At 32.3% G+C, this 15166-nt stretch overlaps 1 protein-coding gene across 3 annotated transcripts in view; it reads right to left on the minus strand.

Moving 5' to 3' along the window:
* Positions 1–1848: 1848 nt before the first annotated feature.
* Positions 1849–15166, minus strand: part of LOC127707758 (TOM1-like protein 2) — a 45435-nt gene continuing 32117 nt past the window's right edge. The window contains exons 13-17 of one of the 3 annotated variants that reach the window (XM_052212521.1): positions 14221–14244; positions 11995–12027; positions 9657–9722; positions 3777–3819; positions 1849–2511 (exon numbers count right to left, since the gene is read on the minus strand). In XM_052212521.1, coding sequence (XP_052068481.1) covers positions 2372–2511; positions 3777–3819; positions 9657–9722; positions 11995–12027; positions 14221–14244 — 306 coding nt within the window. In that variant the 3' untranslated portion in view covers positions 1849–2371. The remainder of the gene's footprint in view (positions 2512–3776; positions 3820–9656; positions 9723–11994; positions 12028–14220; positions 14245–15166) is intronic. The other 2 variants (XM_052212522.1, XM_052212523.1) reach the window with 2 other exon arrangements.

The following is a 15166-nucleotide window of genomic DNA, read 5'->3' on the forward strand; positions in this document are numbered from 1 at the left end:
TATGAAATCAAAGGATAAGCCTGATGCTGTTAATGTTTACTTGTTTAAAAATGTGTTTTAACATGCCATATTCTTTTTGCAATCTCAACTTTCACATGTTTTCTTTCAAATGTAAATGTCAGAACAACCCATTCCTGAAACAAATCAAACAACAAAATTTGTTTATTTGTTGCTCTTATTAATTTAGAGTAAAATATTTCAAACAGGTTTTTGAATTGTTTTGTCAAACTACATTGATTATAAAGTGTAAAATTTTTAAAATCTGAAAATGATTTTGGTGTAACTGATTTTAACACAGTAGTCTACAAACAATCAAAGTTATTATTTACATATAAATAACAAATGTACTAACGAATTAATGTATAACTACACCATAATGTTATATAACAAAGCTAAATGCCATCCTTTATAAAGGGCCATCAAATAAATAGAGCTAAAGTAGGGGTTGTAGATTTACATGATCTGTATATAGTCCAATTATTAACACATTTATACATAATTCCTCTCACAGATGAATACAATATTATTGGAGGTCTTTCCTTTTGGTTTTGACTTGCTATTGTGCCAATTTTAGCTTCAATACAAATTACTGAATAAATAAACCATTTCAGTGCTTGAAATCATTAGCTAAAATTTGTGGTAATTAGTGGGATCTATTTCCTATAAATATGGACAAACATTTCCTATATAGTTGGACATACATTTCCTAAAAAGTTGGACAAACATTTCCTATAAAGTTGGACAAACATTTCCTATAAAGTCGGACATACATTTCCTAGTTAAATGGAATTTTAAAGAACAAACTCACAACAGATTAAAAAATCAACTCCGTTTAATGTTATAATTTTATTGCACAAACTAAATTGAGATTATACTGTTTAATTTCAATTTTTTTTACCCTAAGAAAACTGTGGATGTTGGGCTTTTAGTCTTGCATGTTACCATACAAAGGTATCCAAAAAACATTTTTCTAGACACATCTGTTGTGGACACTGAGATTAATGTCCTATTTTTTTTTAAGTATGAGAAATGCGTGTTTTACTGACATCCCATTTCAAGGAAATGACCTCACAGATTTGACGAACCAGCACATTTTTTTCTAAAGTTCAGGAAAAACATAACATATACCAAAAACAAAGTACCAAATTCTTAACTTTAGATATGAACTGGTAAAAAATATTCATCTATAGTTTCACACCTTCAAAAAATCAGTATATGAGTGAATGATGCTTCACATTCCAGTAGGTTTTTTTATATAAACTTGTTATGTGTTGTAGAAAAATATTAAATAGGTATGTAGAGATCTACGTTAAATTACAGGTCAAATACATAAACTGAGGACTCTCCTTTACAAAATTAAAATTCCTCTCTCATATAAATTTACATTCATGCACCAAACAGCCCATAATTATGTTATCACACTAGATATAGAGTTCACTATCCTCTAAAATGAAGAATATATTTTTGATTTTGTAAAATAATACACACAATATCAAAAGAAAATTGTCATATTAACATCTTCAAAACCAACATTCAATATAAAGTAAACACAATTTGTTAATTTCAAGACCTTATTTCACTACTTTAAGAAAAGCTATACATGCGTAATAATTTTTTTCATAACTATCAAAAAGGAAGAATTAATACTCGTGCTTACATATTTTCAGTAAAATTTATTATGCAAAATTATGCAAAAGCCTATTTGAAAGCCTGATTAGAACAAAAACTGCTACCAAGTTGTTAAGCACCAAATTATTTTTATCTTATATTATTGGCGTACATAAGTTACATTTTTTGAAATAGACTATTATTTTCCTACTATAAATATATATAACTTGAACATTGAAAAATTAAACAAGTAATTTATTAGCAGAGCTTTGATGAAGCGAAACATAATTCACCAATCCCAAATGGCTACAATGTCAGTTATAAATGTATACATTTGTACCATATTATATGCAAAGCTGATATCTCATAAAAAGATTGACCAATTATATGAAAATGTACACATCATATGAACTCAGGAGGTAATATCTTACTCCATTCATTTAGTTTTTACTTCAAATAGACATATTTATAAATAAATTTTTAGTTTTGGAGCAAAATATTTCTTTTTTCTTTGAAAGAACAAGCAAGTAAATGGGATCCTGATTTTCTTTCCCACTTTAAGAATATCCCAGTGAAGGCAGAACTCTGATTATGCAATTCCACAAAATTGTCCTCCCTACTTATATAAAAATACATTGTTTCACACTCCTTGCATCTTTCCTCCTGTCACAATCAGTCAAGCCACAGTTTAACACACACACATACATGAGGATGTACAAGGATACAATATCTCACATTTTAACACAATTTTACAGACTGGATGTTACAATGCAAACAACGGGTTTTCTTCCTCATCTTTCTGTAGTTGTCGATTTCGACTTCCTGACCTTTGACCTGCAGCCGCAGAAATGGTGGGTACTGAATTAGCTCCTGTTGACCTTTCTGCCAAGAACTGGTCAAATTCTGAAATATTTCATATTCTGATGATTATGTGGTAATACAGGTCACTAATATCTAAAACATAATCCTACTATATGCAAATCGAAATAAAATTAAAAATATAAGATAAAACAGACTAGATTTTCATTGCACTGAAATGAGACCTCTTGTACAATGTACTGTCAACCAAATCTTTCCATATTATCTTTTATTAGTGGATCTTCATATAAATTAAAATGACCAACTCCTCAAGACAAATGTTGTATTTATTATTGTTAAATAACAGGGATAAATGTGAGATTAATTACTGCAATTTCATACAAATAATGCAATAGAAATTAAAATTTTAGTTTCTATTTTTGAGAAACCTATGCTAGTGCAATTTTTGTAATAATAAAAACATTGCATAAATTTCAGAGGTATCCTACACTATTTTATGATCACCAACTGGGACAAAGTATATATAAGTTGTTAAAAAATGGCCTACACAACCATTATCAATTTGAACTAGCCTACTTCAATTTAATGTAATAGATATAACTTATTAATATTTTCATCAATCCAAAGAGGATCTCTCTTTTATGACTGTAAAATCTCATATAAAAAAATTACATGCAAATTCTTTTCTGAATCATTTAAAAATGATATAACAAGAATTTGTCCATAGTACATGGATGCCCCACTCGCACTATCATTTTCTATGTTCAGTGGACCATGAAATTGGGGTCACTCTAATTTGGCATTAAAATTAGAAAGATCATATCATAGGGAACATGTGTACTAAGTTTCAAGTTGATTGGATTTCAACTTCATCAAAAACTACCTTGACCAAATAACCTGCCTACTCACACTATCATTTTCTATGTTCAGTGGACCGTGAACTTGGGGTCAAAACTCTAATTTGGCATTAAAATTAGAAAGATCATATCATAGGGAATATGTGTACTAAGTTTCAAATTGATTGGACTTAAACTTAATCAAAAACTACCTTGACCAAAAACTTTAACCTGAAGCAGGACAGACGAACTGACGAACGAATGGACGAACAAACAGACACACAGACCGCAAAACATAATGCCCCTAGGTGGGGCATAAAAACAGAATAACATATAAAGGATGTATAAATAGTTTGAGCTGAACACTAGAATCTTCAGTTGTTATTGTGTAATTATAGAATGGTAGTGTTGCATAACTGTTAAAATTAATATAAATATCTTATACATTATCATAAAGTCTTTTCACTGCAGGAAAAAAAACTTTAATAAAATATAAGTACATTCTTTACAAACCTGAACTTGATAGCTGGTCTTGCGGATTCTTGTACTTTTCAAGCTGGAAATAGAATGATCATAACTATAACTGTGGATTCATAAATATTCATGGGATACCAATTTTCATGGATTTCGTCAGTATAGGTAAACCACAAATTTAAATGTTCAACGAATTACAAATTTTCTATAGTAGGCTTGTATGTTGACTTTGGCAAAACCACGAAAATAAATAAACATGAAAATACATCATTTTCTCAATCCACGAAAATTGGAACCCACAAAAATAAAAGAATCCACAGTAATTAAATACAACATATTTATAGAAACTAAATTACACTTAAGGTATGCAAAAAGTTTTATTTGTCTTATTAGAAAGATATGATATTACCACAGAACAAATCAACAATTTGTGTGTCGATATAAAAATAAGGAGATGTGCTATGATTGCCAATGAGACATATATCCCAAAATACCAAAGTAAAATGTCTATATATTTTTTGGAGGATTCAGGTGATGTCGATTGATGTGGTCAGTTGTACAGGGTTTCAAATTAACATTTGGTACTGGAAGGTCCAGGACCTTTGACACTCCAAACTGAAAGGTCCACAACATAAATCCCAGGTCCTACTTTATTTGAAATATTTCATAACTCAGTAAGATACAAAATTAATGTGTTTTTGGTCTTAGGTTAGCTTGTTTAATTATATTTGAACTGCATGCAATATTTTGTTAAGTTTACAAATATATTGCCAGGCAACCATATATAAATGTAGCACTAAACTGTTAGTGTCACTGTGGTATAATCTTTTTTTTTTTTGGTATTGGGGAGGGTGTCACTGTGGATGGGTGTGTTGTCTCAATTATAATTATACCATTATCTCAGGGCTTACACTACTTCAAAATCATAGGGAGAAGTGACTTCTCTTTTTTAAACTGATAGGGAGAAGTGGTGAGATTTGAAAAAGAAGTGCTCACTCAAGGCGCTACAATGTTTGATTTTTACTACAATTTAAAGGGCTATATGTATCTTTTTTTATATTGTTCAATTCATAGCTGAGTATACAATTAAAGTAACAGTTCAAATTCATAGCTGTTTAAGTTCATCATATGTTGCACAATTATATTAGTTCCTCTCTTCTTAGAAACTACTATGTTGAGATTGTCGCGGGAACATAACGTCCGTACTATTGTACTTGTCCATTGTCGACGTCGTATTGTCAGTGACGTCGCCTTGGGCGGAAATACGTTAGTTGTATATAAAATGTAATGGCTGAACAGTTGTCTTTATACACATTGCCTAACTATCATCTATATTTATGGTGGCGTGACCAATGGATCTCAAAAAATTGAAATCAGTTCGATCTGGGAACAGAAGCGCTGTTACCAGACTATTCCGCAGGTTAGATGAAGCAAAGGAGAATACGAATTTCGATGAAGAAGAAGTCTTTGCAACGCTCGGAAAACTTGTGCAAAAACAAACATTGTTTGAGGACTTAAATGAACAAATTTTTAAGTTAACAGAACCGAAAGATGTGGAAAATGAGATTATTGATTCAGATGAATATTCAGTGACTATGGAAACGAAGATTCGACACATACGTAAGTTCATACAAAATGTCCAAACCCCGCAGTCCCGTCATATTGAATCACATACTACAACTCACACGTTAAATCCAGAAACTATACCGTTTGTTCCAACGCACAACATAACCAACCCACACAACGCACAGTCGTTTGAAAACCCGTCTGTACAAGCCAGTCACACATTTAACACGCAACAAAGTACATTTTCGTCAACTAGTAATCAGAGTCACCGCCTACCAAAACTTTCGCTTCCAACCTTCTCAGGCAACATTTTAGAATGGCAAACTTTCTGGGACTCATATGAGTCGGCCGTACATCTTAATCTGTCACTTACAAATGTACAAAAATTTAATTACTTGAAAGCACAGCTAGAACATGAAGCACTAGGATCAATAGCAGGTTTTGCACAAACAAATGTAAACTACGATGAAGCCGTAAATTTGTTAAAAGAGAGGTTCGGTCAACAAGATAAAATCATAAATGCATACATGCAGGCATTATTAGAAATTCCTTCGCCTAGAAATCAGTTAACAAGCTTACGAAGTTTTTACGATAAAATGGAAGGTTACGTCAGGGGATTAGAAGCTTTGGGTCAAACACAGGAAATATACGGCACGTTACTTGTTCCCATTATTATGAACAAATTACCCGGGGAAGTCAGAAAACATCTCGCGCGAGAACACAGAACAAAAACTTGGGTATTACGGGACCTCCGTAAAAGCATATTAGACGAGATAGATATAATGGACGCAGGACAAGAGATAGAGTCAACACACAATTTGCCCACAACATCGTCTTTCTTTGCCAGAGCGAAATCGCCGAAGTCCAAATCTTACAAGAATATTGAGACTAGACCTTGCGTTTTCTGTCACGAAATACACACACCTACCCATTGCAGTAAAATAACCGACACAGAATCCCGTATGAACATAGTATAACGTGATAAGTTATGCTTTAATTGCCTTGGTAAACACAGACTAAACCAATGTAAATCTAAACACACATGTAGACATTGTAATAAGAAACACCATACAAGCTTGTGTAATGTACGTCTAACAAATAGCATAAAACCAGTCCATGAGGTAAGCCATAGAAACGGGGGTAGTAACTCAGCACATACGAATTTCCGCGCGAAAGATAATCAGAGCAGCAACCCGAAAAACCCACCATCTTCAAATTCGACAAACGTTCACCTCGTAAATGAAAGTCATACAACGGATCAAGATACTACCATTTTGTATTTACAATCGACAGAATCGCGATCAAATGTACTTTTGAAAACCGCCGTTGCACAAGTAGGGTCGAATCAGCTCTACACCGAGACAAACATTCTTTTTGACGAAGGAGCGCAAAGATCGTTTTTAACGCAGAACTTAGCGAATAAACTCAACTTACATATAGAGGGAACAGAGATAATACATTTATCGGCATTTGGAGGTGAAGAGAAAAATGCGAGACACCTAGAAAAGACAACAATCTATCTGAAAACCGATGCAGGACACGTATTGCCAATCAAAGTACTGATGATAGCCATGCCTCTACAGAATCACATACGTAATATTGATACACAAAATGGTTATTTGCGTGGTTTAAAGTTAGCGCACACGATGACAGAGCAAGATTCATTCGAAATATCGTTGTTAGTAGGCGCAGATCACTATTGGGACATTGTAGAAGACCATATAGTACGGGGAAACGGTCCAAGATCGGATATTTCCTTTCGGGACCTACATACGGTAAGAAAACTAACACGTCGAAAACTAGCATGTTTAATGTTCTAATATCACACAAAGTTGAAGAATACAATCTAGAGAGATTTTGGAATTTAGAATCAATAGGAATAAATAGTAAGGAGGTAGACGAAGACGGTGATGCATATATTAAAGCCTATCAGGACAGATCAATTGATAAAATTCTAGTATCTGACAATGCATCTACATTCATTGCAGGATCTGAGGAAATAAAAAGATTATGTGAATCGGATATAGTAAAAGATACTTTATCAACACACGGTGTAGAGTGGAGATTCATACCGAAACGTGCACCATGGTATGGTGGATTCTGGGAGCGCTTGATTGCTCTTACGAAGACAAGTTTGAAAAAAGTGCTTGGACGATCGCAAGTTAACATGGAAACATTACAAACAATTGTTGCGGAAATAGAAACTATCTTAAACGACAGACCGCTTACTTATCCATCGTCCGATATCAAAGACTGTGAAGCTTTAACACCGTCTCATCTACTATACGGAAGGCGCATTTCAACATTACCGTACCCACAACCAGAAATCGATAACATCACCGACCCGACTTACATGGGACATTACGATCTTAATAAAAGTGTACACAGACAAACGCAATTGATTCAACATTTCTGGAAAAGATGGAAATCCGAATACCTTACGTCGTTACGTGAATTTCATAGGACTACCGGAAAAAATGAACAATTAATAAATACAAGAGACATCGTGCAAATTCACAACGAATCTCCGCGTATAAACTGGAAAATTGGAATCGTAACCGAACTGGCGAGAGGTAACGACGGACTTGTAAGATCTGCACGAATAAGAACCAACAATGGGGAAACAACTAGACCGATCGCAAAATTATATCCATTAGAAGTTACACAAACGATGACAAACAATTCTAACGTTCCAATAGATGATCAGCAGGAAAATATGGAGAACAGACCGAGACGAAAAGCAAGTCTTAAAGCCCGTGAGACCATACGGAAGTGGATACACCAATGATGTTAAAGACGACCATTAGTGATGTAATTGATAGACAATTACGCGTTTTAGTGCAAAGTTGAATTTTATTCTTATTTCATGAGTGACATTAATTGAATTTAATTGCTAAATGTAATTTCCGTTTTAAATGATTTCATGTACTCAGTATTTCAAAGATAAACACAACGCGAGAGACAATTTCAAAGTATTATTATTTATTGATGGACAGTAATTTATCAGTGAAACGATTGATCAATGGATAATTGAGATTATTTAGAAAATTGTGATATTTTTTACTTTTCGCGGCCCCAGTATGTTGAGATTGTCGCGGGAACATAACGTCCGTACTATTGTACTTGTCCATTGTCGACGTCGTATTGTCAGTGACGTCGCCTTGGGCGGAAATACGTTAGTTGTATATAAAATGTAATGGCTGAACAGTTGTCTTTATACACATTGCCTAACTATCATCTATACACTCAAGGCGCTACAATGTTTGATTTTTACTACAATATAAAGGGCTATATGTATCTTTTTTTATATTGTTCAATTCATAGCCGAGTATACAATTAAAGTAACAGTTCAAATTCATAGCTGTTTAAGTTCATCATATGTTGCACAATTATATTAGTTCCTCTCTTCTTAGAAACTACCAACTAAATATTTAGCACTAATAAAGAAAGAACTTTTTTTACACCAAAAAAGAAAAGAAAGTGTGGAATGCTTAATTTTTCCCTTTGGGATCAATATTCTTCTGTCAGATGTGCCATTCATGGGTCCGTAGTCATTATCCTTAGAATCCGGATTTCATTCATAGCTGGTCCGTTTCCCAACTCCGATCAGTAGTTTGTACAAATATTTCAATGGCGGACGAGAAAATTTACAAAAATAAACGATGTTTGAAACGCTATTTGGAAGGGAATAATGATGTTTTTATTGCAATGAATGGATTACAAATTTACTTAATGCAACTTTCATCACTTCTAATGGGTTAACAAACTTATTTTGCCGACAGTTAAAATGGTTTGAAGTACGCTCTCGAGGGGTATACCATGTCAATAGTAATATGGCTTTGAAATGACGATACTGATGGTTAAAAAGGTCGGCAAAGTTAATTTTTATTTTCTTTCAAATCGAAGGTCCGTCGGGCGTAGCTAGTAACCAAAATGAAAGTCCAATTGCAATAGTGGAAGATCACGGACCTTGGACCACCGCTAATTTGAACCCCTGGTTGTAATGTCTATATATATTTTTTGGGAGGATTCAGGTGATGGTGATTGATGTGGTCTGTTATAATGTCTAATATTTTTGGTGATTCTTGTTATTCCCTTAACATAATGGAAATAGAAGGGATATGATGTATTTATCAAAGACACAATATCCTACAAGAAGTTAAGCAAATCCTTAAGTAAAGAAACAGGGCTTTATTGCTGTTCCTCATTTCAAAGCCACAAAGAGGCCTTCAACACAGCAAGTTTAAGATGGCCCACTAGCACTTATTCACTGGTCGAGCAAAGATGTTTTCATATCATATTTTGTTCTATTTGTAGAACTATAAATTAAGAATAGTGAATCCAGAAACTTACATCTTTTTTCTGATCAGCTGTTAACCACTGTTCCATTTCATCATAATCTGTATCTTTACTCTGTAACTGTAAAAAGGTTGGAAAATCATACTTGTTCAATCTATAGACAATTAACATAAAAGAGTGTCACATATTTGATGTCAATCAAAAGTTCTCAAAACTGTAATAATATTGTTTATTACACAATTTGAGATGAATTGTTGGAAAGGGAATCTGTATCGGAAATAGAAAGTTTGAAGGTTTTTATCATTATCTGTTAATATGGTCTTTTTGCAGTGACCATCCAAGGTTTCAATACGATTTCAAAGCTTTTGCATTTACCCAATATAAATTTAAATGAATGATAGCAGTATTGAGTTTGTTAGAAAAAATAAAGTAGGATATAAAAGACCCAGCAAGATCAATTCTCTTGTTTTTAGAAGTACTTTTTAAACATTACTTTAGATTATTATAGAAAAACTGTTTCTAACAACAAAAAAAACTCAACAACTTTAAATCTGGCACTTTAATAAGGTATAAAAATTATCCAGACTTCAGGTTCTAAAAATGTGTATGTGTATGGTACAGTTAAACACTTTCTTTACAATACTGTTGTTAATAGATTGGCGCAAGATATGCAGCATAACTGTCATATTTCCTATTAATACTACTTTTTGTTTTTGAGGAAATACTAATATGGGTATAACAAAAACAAGCAAATCTTTATCTTATAAAACAGTGACAAAAAAATAAAAAAAACCCAGTAACACTTGGAATTTATGACTTACAATTAATTATTACAAATATTAGTTGTAACTGTCAAAATTTAAATGAAAAGGAACATAAAAAGAATTGTTATCTAATCTCTGGTTAATAATTTATAATGATTTTTCTTTCCACATGCTAGCTTACATGCAATGCAGTAAAAGCATTTGTAATCCAATATTGGTTACTGTCTAATGAGCTCTGGGATATTGTTATATAAACCAATCTACCCATCAAATACCAGGATATTCCAAGAACAAACTTTTCTCTGCTAAAGTTTGCTGTTTTATTTATTAATCTTTGTAGATGGCTTTATTCTTCCAAATTAGAAATGGGTTCAATAATGTTAACCAATGTTTATCCCCCTTAATAATGACCATTTCCTGCTGAAGGTTGGTAGTTCTCTCCAGGCACTCCTGCTTCCTCCACCAATGAAAACTGACTGCGACAAAATAGCACAATACTGCTGAAAGTGGTGTTAAACACCAATCAATCAATCAATCAATAATAACCATTGTTCTTTATTTTTGGCTGTTTACTGAACTATCCATTTGAATTTTAACTGCCATAAAGTGGGTCTTACAAAAACTCTACTTATAATATTGGCTCAAATTCTTTTCAGATATTTTCATTTAACAAACACAAAATTTTTCAAAGCTGCCTTGTTATAAACAGGAATGCGTAAATTTTGTTTTTAAAGCTTTCAAACATTTTGTTAAAGGAAAGAATTATCTGCACTTGCAAATTAAGATGGAAATATGTTGATGCTTTTACCAATAAAATGCATAAACAATCTAACAGTAAACAAATAAAATAAATGAAGAATGTGTCCATGGGACACAGATGCCCACTGCTTGTAAATATACGGCAAATTCTGCAATTTTTCAATTCACAAAGGGACATAACTCAAGAACGACAAAAGTGACAGAACCCAAATTCAGACTTGATCTTTGCTTGGTGGTAATTAGCCTTGTGTATAAGTTTCATAACATTTGGTTGACGCAATTAAAGTTTGATTGCGGAAACTGCAAATTTGCCAATTTTTTCATTTGTAATTAGACATAACGTGAGAACGGTGGAAAGTGATGCCAATAAAATTCAATCTTGATCTGTGTTTTGTGGTAATAAGCATTGTGTATAAGTTTCATAACATTTGGTTGAGGCAATCTAAAGTTAGAGAAGAGACAAGGGTAAAACGGCGGAGGCATAAAAAATGTTAGAGAGATTAGCTTAAATAAGTGGTTTCAATATCTTCAAAACTAGATAATGAATTTATGCAAGATTGTATTCTAATTTAAGCCTGTCAGAAACAAATCTTAAAGTTACGTCCAACTTAGCAGATTTTACTTTGCATTTTCACTAACACATCATTCTTTTAAAGTTTGACAGACAAAAGGTTCCTGCAAAATATCAACAGAAAACAGATACAAAATTAAATACCAAGTAATGTATCACATGACAGGTAATATTAAATGGTTCAAACCTGATTATTTATAATAAATGTAGATTTAACTTTCATACTTTTTTCCTGAAAATCACTCAAGAGTCAAAGAAAGAATACAAACATTCCGATGTCTAACATTACAACACTAACCTTATTGACATTACCAAATTCTTTGTTTAATTCCTACATAACAAAATAAAACTTATTAACACATGCATCTAATATTCTAAATATACTATCCATGTACATGCCATGTAAAATCTATGCTGATAGCTGTATGTTTCGGTCATTGTTACAAGTACAGTAAAAACCAGCATACACTTGGTGAAAAAAAGAACTAAATTAACTTGAAAATTGTGCTTTCAAATCTTTAACAGAAATAAGCTATGATCATTACTTTCTAATATGTAAAACACAATCAATCAATTACAACTTAAAGTAAGTGTAAGTATACATACAGTTTTAAAACAGAAGTTTGTCATGTGCTTAGGATGAACACTGAATGCAGATTAAAATTGTATAGCATTTAAATGTGAATAGTAAACTAATACACAATAACATATAACTGTCATAGCTAAGAATATACATACATATATATATATAGTCCACAGAACTGTATATGTGTCACACAATGCAGATATAAAGGGTACAATTAGTCTTAAGAGTATTACAATGAAGTGACAGAACAGTCTAAAAGTGTTACAATATTATTAATCGAGTAACAGAGAAGTATAAAAGTATTATAATCAAGTAACAGAAAAGTATAAAAGTAAAGTAAGAGAAAATATCAAATATCTGCAATTTTGACAGAAAAAAATGGTGTTTGTAAGTTAATTAGGATTTATAGACAAAGACTATCTGATAAACTTGTAAGCTCTTCTAGATTTATATCCCATCAGCATCAAGCATTGTAACAAGCAGTGTGGTTCTATAACCATTCCAACACAACATTCTCAGCTAATTTTAAGATGACTGAATATGATATATAGCTGAATCTTGTGTGAAATTTTGTGACAAAATTTGTTTCCTGGCTTATAATTTTTCTTTCAGTTATAATCAACCAAGGATTTCATATTTAACCTAAATTAAAATTCTCTTCTATAATAGCACGAGGTAGGAACAGCCAGTGGAAAAAAAAACAGTGTGGCACTTCCAATTAAGTGAACCATATTGCGATCAACAATTAATCAATTTTTATCAAGAGACAAAACTGAAAATCTTCACCATTGAACTTGACCTCCATTTTTCATCAGTAACAACATACTAAAATTTGAAAAGCATTGGTTAAACAGTTCAATAGTTAGGCACAGAAATGGCTGGAAGCGCCCACTTGCCAGCTACCCCGCAGTACAACCCCAAATCAGTAACAGGATTTCCAGTTAAAAAGCTTTCCATACGAGTCATGTTTTTTCTGTATCATAGTGTTATAGACCCAAATCAACAATTCTAACATTTATGCTTTCTTTTTTGGGACCATATTACATTCTCAATAGACCATTTGCAAGAAAATATGTTAAATTGCTGTAAAACAAATGACTTTTCCTTTTTCATATAATTACACTTTACTGATCTGCAGCTTACAATACATCAATAAATATGATTATTTAAGAAATAATTCATGGGGGCTTGAATATATCGTGATTTTACCACGGGTTGGCCCTTTATGACAAATATTTTACCCTGAGCGATACCGAGGGGTAAAATATCGGCATAAAGGGACAACTCGTGGTAAAATCACGATATATTCAAGCCCCCATGAATTATTTCGATTCTAATAGGACAAATACGACAATTGTTTTGGATCGAAGCGCTCTAGATGAAGGCATTATTTGCCGTTCCCATAAATAAACGCACTATTAAATTGACGTAAAAGACCGGAGCAAACTGAATAAATGACATGCTTAAACTATTTACAATAGCATATTTAGATAGGTTTGGATGAATCTAAATGATAATTGTACTTATATGTCTTATATGTATACAAAAAATGCTTATATAACACATTTTAGCATCGTTTGTTTACGTTTCCTTGTTGTGATGATTTTCGGTTTCACAAGCGTGTATTTTCGTGTAAAATGCTTATATTCTTATGTCATCGTTCTATGACGTCGGGTAGCTAATTCACAAAAAAGCATATGACGCGGGAGAACGATCGGAACAGCCCAAACAATATATTCATATTTTACCACGGGTGTGTACTCAAAGCGTTTGAAGAACGTCATGTTAGAATGTGGAATTAATATCTATATTCAGTCATCATCTATCTAAGTTTTAAAATTATCTGAGAGTTGTGATTGTTTCCCTACATGCAAACTTAAAGATAATCTATCTGATTAAGTGATTGACAGATAAGAGAGAAATAACTCTGAAATTTACCTGTAATGTCTCCTCCTCTGAGACCTGTTATAATCAAGATCACATGATAATCATATGATTACCAAACTTAAAATAGCATCATCCACCATTAAACTTTGTCAGTCTGATAAACTTGTTACAGTTATAGTTTATAATTATACAACTTCCGTGGATACATTATTATTATTTGTATCTCAATTTTTGTAGATTTTATGAGCAAAGGTAAACCATGTGTATTTAAATGTTCAACAAAGTAGAAATATTCTATAGCTTTGTATGTAGACTTAGGCAAAACCATGAAATTAAGTATCCACAAAAAGACAAGTTTTCCTCAATCTGTATAAATTGATACCGTTGGAAATAATAAATCCACAGTATATGGAACAGTGTAGTTTGCTAGGTAAATGGTGTATTTGTAAAGAATTTAAAAAAAATCAAAAAATCTTGGGATTGATTGACTGATTGATTGTTGTTTGTTTAAACATCCTATAAATTAGGAATAAATAACTGAAATACATTACAAGTGAGGAAAGGAGATACTTAGTTTAGTGTCCAAAACTTCTATTTGTAATACAGTATACATATTTCAGAACTATTTGTAATACAGTATACATATTTCAGAACTATTTGTAATACTGTATACATATTTCAGAACTATTTGTATATGGTATTTTCACAGGAAAAACAAACTTTCATTCGTAAATATAGCTCAACATGCAGACTTCTTATACGTTCAGGTATTTCACATCCAATTTTTTAAGGAAATATTCTTTATAAAGCACAAAAATGTCAGTATTCACCTCTGAAGCTAACAAAACCTTTAAATAGACTTATTAAGAAGGGATATAGTTACAATACTGTTGTCAGGTCATTAAAGATTGCATATTTTGGCGTTAATATTGATTCACTTATAGGGTCTTTGCATCGGCACTAAACACATTTATTTAAAAACCAGTTGTTGGCATGA

This window comes from Mytilus californianus, unplaced genomic scaffold (genome assembly GCF_021869535.1).
Source record: "Mytilus californianus isolate M0D057914Y unplaced genomic scaffold, xbMytCali1.0.p SCAF_7, whole genome shotgun sequence".
NCBI lineage: Eukaryota > Metazoa > Mollusca > Bivalvia > Mytilida > Mytilidae > Mytilus > Mytilus californianus.